The sequence below is a fragment of the Sinocyclocheilus anshuiensis genome, unplaced genomic scaffold (assembly GCF_001515605.1).
Source record: "Sinocyclocheilus anshuiensis isolate Anshui unplaced genomic scaffold, SAMN03320099.WGS_v1.1 scaffold1635, whole genome shotgun sequence".
In the NCBI taxonomy this organism is placed as follows: Eukaryota; Metazoa; Chordata; class Actinopteri; order Cypriniformes; family Cyprinidae; genus Sinocyclocheilus; species Sinocyclocheilus anshuiensis.
Genome location: NW_015549682.1, coordinates 790,826 through 795,785, shown reverse-complemented (window position 1 = coordinate 795,785; position 4,960 = coordinate 790,826). Strand labels below are relative to the sequence as shown.

The 4,960-nt window shown below is 43.8% G+C and overlaps 1 protein-coding gene across 1 annotated transcript in view; it reads left to right on the top strand.

Annotated features, from left to right (window-relative positions):
- The window catches only part of LOC107660414 (neurofilament heavy polypeptide-like), a 4,045-nt gene extending 3,051 nt beyond the window's left edge, over nucleotides 1-994 (top strand). The window contains exons 4-6 of the mRNA XM_016449712.1: nucleotides 309-448; nucleotides 569-731; nucleotides 828-994. Of these exons, the coding sequence (XP_016305198.1) occupies nucleotides 309-448; nucleotides 569-731; nucleotides 828-994 (470 nt within the window). The remainder of the gene's footprint in view (nucleotides 1-308; nucleotides 449-568; nucleotides 732-827) is intronic.
- The last annotated feature ends 3,966 nt before the right edge of the window (nucleotides 995-4,960 follow it).

Sequence of the window (4,960 nt, the reverse complement as noted above, 5' to 3'; positions counted from 1 at the left end):
CCAAAACCGCTTCCCTGGCCACTTCCCTGACCAGTCCCTTGACCGCTTCCCTGACCTTGACCACTTCCCTGACCAGTGCCTTCACCGCTTCCCTGACCAAAACCGCTTCCCTGGCCACTTCCCTGACCAGTCCCTTGACCGCTTCCCTGACCTTGACCACTTCCCTGACCAGTGCCTTCACCGCTTCCCTGACCAAAACCGCTTCCCTGGCCACTTCCCTGACCAGTCCCTTGACCAAAACCCCTGCCCTGGCCGTTTCCCTGACCATGACCACTTCCCTGACCAAAAAATCCGCTCCCCTGGCCAAATCCGCTCCCCTGGCCTTGACCGCTCCCCTGGCCAAATCCGCTTCCATGACCTTGACCGCTCCCCTGGCCAAATCCGCTCCCCTGGCCAAATCCGCTCCCCTGGCCAAATCCGCTCCCCTGGCCTTGACCGCTCCCCTGGCCAAATCCGCTCCCATGACCTTGACCGCTCCCCTGGCCAAATCCCTGACCATGACCGCTCCCCTGACCATGACCGCTCCCCTGGCCAAATCCGCTCCCCTGGCCACTTGCCTGACCTTGACCGCTTCCCTGACCAGTCCCTTGACCGCTTCCCTGGCCACTTCCCTGACCTTGACCGCTCCCCTGGCCAAATCCGCTTCCATGACCTTGACCGCTCCCCTGGCCAAATCCGCTCCCCTGGCCAAATCCGCTCCCCTGGCCAAATCCACTCCCCTGGCCAAATCCACTCCCCTGGCCAAATCCGCTTCCATGACAGTTCCCGCTCCCCTGGCCAAATCCGCTCCCCTGGCCAAATCCTTGACCGCTTCCCTGACCATTTTCTTGACCGCTTCCCTGACCACGTGGTTCACTGCATGCATGACCACTGGTGGTTGGGCAACATTTCTGTGTGGCAGGACACTGGTCATCATGGAAACAGCTTTCAGCAAACATTGGAATGTTCTTCGGTTTGGGACATTGACCCGGCTTCACTGTGTGGACACAGATAGTCAGCTTTAATTTGTGCAGCTAGACAGTATGCCACTTCTGAAATATATTCCAAGTATTTTTCCTCTTTATTTTGTAAAGTCACTGCGTTTAAAACCATCCTAAGGGATGAATTCAAATCTACTTCAGACAGGAACAACAAAAGGCAAAATTTATATTATTATTATTATTATTATTATTATTATTATTATTATTATTATTATTAATAAAAGACCAAAACAATTTAACAAACCTGTATATGGAGCCATACAGAAACGTCCACATCCAGTGCTGCAGCACTTCTCATTGTCGGGACAGTCAGAGTCACTCTTACAGGAACTAGTACATAATCTTCTTCCAGATGATTGGGGTGGACACCGTCCTGGCTTTGCTGTTACACAGACACATGACAGAAACCACTGAATGCTGAACATTTCCATTCACTTAAAAGGAAGTTTTACGTAACATTGTTCTGCTTAAAACTTATTGAATTCAATGCGTTACTTTTTTTTTTTTGAGAGGACCCCTAGCATCCATTAACCGAAACGCACTGGAAACCGGCAGAACGCAAACAGGCCCAAGGTCAAATCAACAGCATTTGTGTCCTCTAGAGCGGTCTCGATCAGAAGAACACCCTCAAACCGTCAGCGTCGCCAGACAGTAACCGTCCACTAGAGCAGGGGTTCTCAAACCTCTCCATGAAGTACCCCCAGCACTGCACGTTTTGTACCCAGCACTGCAAGTTTTGTAGGTCTCCCTCTATCTGACACACCCACTTCAGGTCTTGCAGTCTCCACTAATGAGCTGATGAGTTGAATCAGGTGTGATAGATGAGGGAGACATACAAAATGTGCAGTGCTGGGGGTACTCCAGGACAGGTTTGAGAACCACTGCACTAGAGTATTCAAGAGGATAGGGGAGGGGTGAACGTGATTTCACCAAGTACAACATGTTCCTGGATCAACATCCTTGTTGATCCTGGAACAACATTCCATTCAACCAGAATCGAGGGATACATTTAAGAAATGTCAGTTTTAGGCTTACAATCAGGGATAGATGCTTCTACACCCTTGTTATTCACCCATCATTTCCCTCTGATTTTAGGAATAAATTATGGGTAGGGTTAGGGCGATATTTTTGGTCAGAAATGTTGATCCAGGAACATGTATTACTTGGCAAAATCACGGCGACCATAGGGGGAGGCCAGGGAGCGTGGTTTCAGCATTTGTAAATCAGGGGTTTTGCAATGAGTCTCAAACCTTGATACAAACTTTACATAGTTATCTGCTTCAAATCAAAAGGGTTTTAACCTACTACTCATTCCTAAACGGTGTTAATTACTTTCAAAGACTGAGTCACTCATTTCTGCATGTCTTCAGGCTGTGTAATGAAGTCAACAGACACCCGTGCCTGTGGTTCGAGTAGCGTCTGTTATGCTCAAGTATCCGAACAGACACGATAAAACAGCAATCAACGAGAAAACCACTCGAGCTCTCATCCTCCCGACCTGCGATCTCACAACGATCTCTGCTGGAAAATGCGCTGAATTGGTGCGTCAGGAACAGCAGACAGCGAAGCACACAAAGCTAAAATGAATAAATGTGTTGCTGCAATATCAACCTCTGTATAATGGGGTTTTAAAGATCCAAGGAGATCAGGTCAACTCCAACCCTGATCAAACTCACCTGTCTGTAGCTTTCTAGTAATCTGACTGGAAGGCCTTGATTAGCTTGTTCAGGTGTGTTTGACTGGGGTTGGATGAGCTGAATGCTGCGTTCACGCCATGTCATATTAATTAAGGTAGCCTAATATAGCGAGTCTATATATATATAGAGACACACACATGTAATGGTTTGCAAAATTCACGGTTCGGTACGTTTTCGATACAGCAAAAAGAAAGAAATGCCAGAGAAATTTCCTTGATTTTTACAATATTTTTATTTATCACTCTAAAAAATGCTGGGCTGTTTCAACCCAACATTGGGTCAAATATGGACTAACCCAGCTGTTGGGTTAAAGTTTTTTATTTAATTTTTAACCAAAAAGTTGGGTTAGTCCATATTTGACCTAAAGTTGGGTTGAAACAACCATTGTTACTTTGAACAATGATGGATAATTGACCCATCTTCTGGGGTGTCTTCTTCGCAAACAGAAATAGCTCCGGTTTGAAGTATTCCAGCTGATGTACAGTAGCCTATTGTCATGTAGCAGATTAATCTTTTCCAATAAGTTTAAATTGATTTTTACCTTTTATGGGCATTTTTTACCTTTATAAAATTTTTTTTTTTTTTTTTCTAAAAGTGTGCATCACCTTTTGAGTTTTTTTTTTTTTTTTTTACATTTAATAAGACAAGACATTTGGGCTGTTACCAAGCAAATGAAGTCAGTATTGACAAAAAATTAATCTTTGCAATGCAGAGGAAACACAGAAGTTGCATCTGAATGGCATTTTCTTTTGCTTTTACACAGTTTAATGCAGCTCAGAGGGACATGCAATGTTTTAACCTGCAGTTACAAATGCATAAATAATGTTTTGATATTTTAAACATAAAACATTGACAACTGATGTTTGAAATTAGTTACTAGAAAATAATAATAATTAGAAAAAAGTTACTTTAAATGTGAAATTAAAACCACCAGTAGGTGGCAGTAAGTCACTGTTAACAAGTGAGTCATTGCGATTGAACCGAATCATTTAACAGTTGATTCATTCCGGAACAAAACACTGTCATGTTGCTCAGAGATGCAGAACAGTGCTGTGGCTGTGTTTGGATTTATTTTTGTTGTCGAAATTGAGCAAAAACAGGCAATGTGCTGTCTAAAACGTAAGACTATTAATTAACTTCTTGTTTATTGAACTGTTGTAAAATCATTTGTAATCATGCTGATTTTTGGAGAGAAAAAAACGGCACTCTTCTGTGATATTGATTAACTATATGAAATTATGTAAATATACACATTTTCTGGCTCCATATTTTAAATTTTGTGATCATTAAATGCATTTTACTAGACTGAAACATGCAGTGAAAGAACGCACTCTAAATGCGCACTTGCACTAATCTAACCTAATAGAATAATATGCTGTAATAGGATTAGTCCAACAAATCATTCGGTTTGTAATGCGTACCGAACTGAAAGCCTCGTACCGAACGGTTCAATACTAATACGTGTATTGTTACAGCCCTAATATATATATATATACACACACACACAAACACACTTGGAGACTTCAACATCCACCTAGATAAATCTCAGGCTGCAGACTTCCACACTCTGCTTGCCTCTTTTGATCTCAAGCGAGTGTTTACTATGGCTACTCACAAATCAGGCAACCAATTGGACCTTTTTTACACACGATACTGCTCCACTGATCATGTGCTGGTTACTCCACTGCACACCTCTGACATGGTTCCTGACACAACACATACCCCTCCACATGTCACTTTTCGACGTAACCTACGTTCACTCTCACCATCCCGGCTATTTGCTATGGTTTCATCTTCGCTTCCTTCCCCTGAACAGTTATCATCTCTTGATGTTAACAGTGCTACTGATACTTTCTGCTCCACTCTTACGTCTTGTTTAGGCAGTGTCTGCCCCTTGGCTTCCAGGCCAGCTCGTACCACCCCTTCTGCCCCTTGACTATCTGATGTTCTCAGTGAGCATCGTTCTAAGCTCAGAGCTGCAGAAAGAGTATGGTAACCAAGTCTCTGCCTTTCTCACACAGAACAACCTCCTGGACAGCAACCAGTCTGGCTTCAGAAGTGGACATTCGACTGAGACTGCCTTGCTCTCAGTTGTTGAAGCCCTAAGACTGGCAAGAGTGGCTTCCAAATCTTCAATACTCATCTTGCTGGATCTGTCTGCTGCTTTTGATACGGTGAACCACCAGATCCTCCTGTTAACCCTATTGGAAAATGGCATCTCAGGAACTGCATGCCAGTGGATTGAGTCTTACCCCTCAGATAGGGTCTTCAAGGTATCTTGGA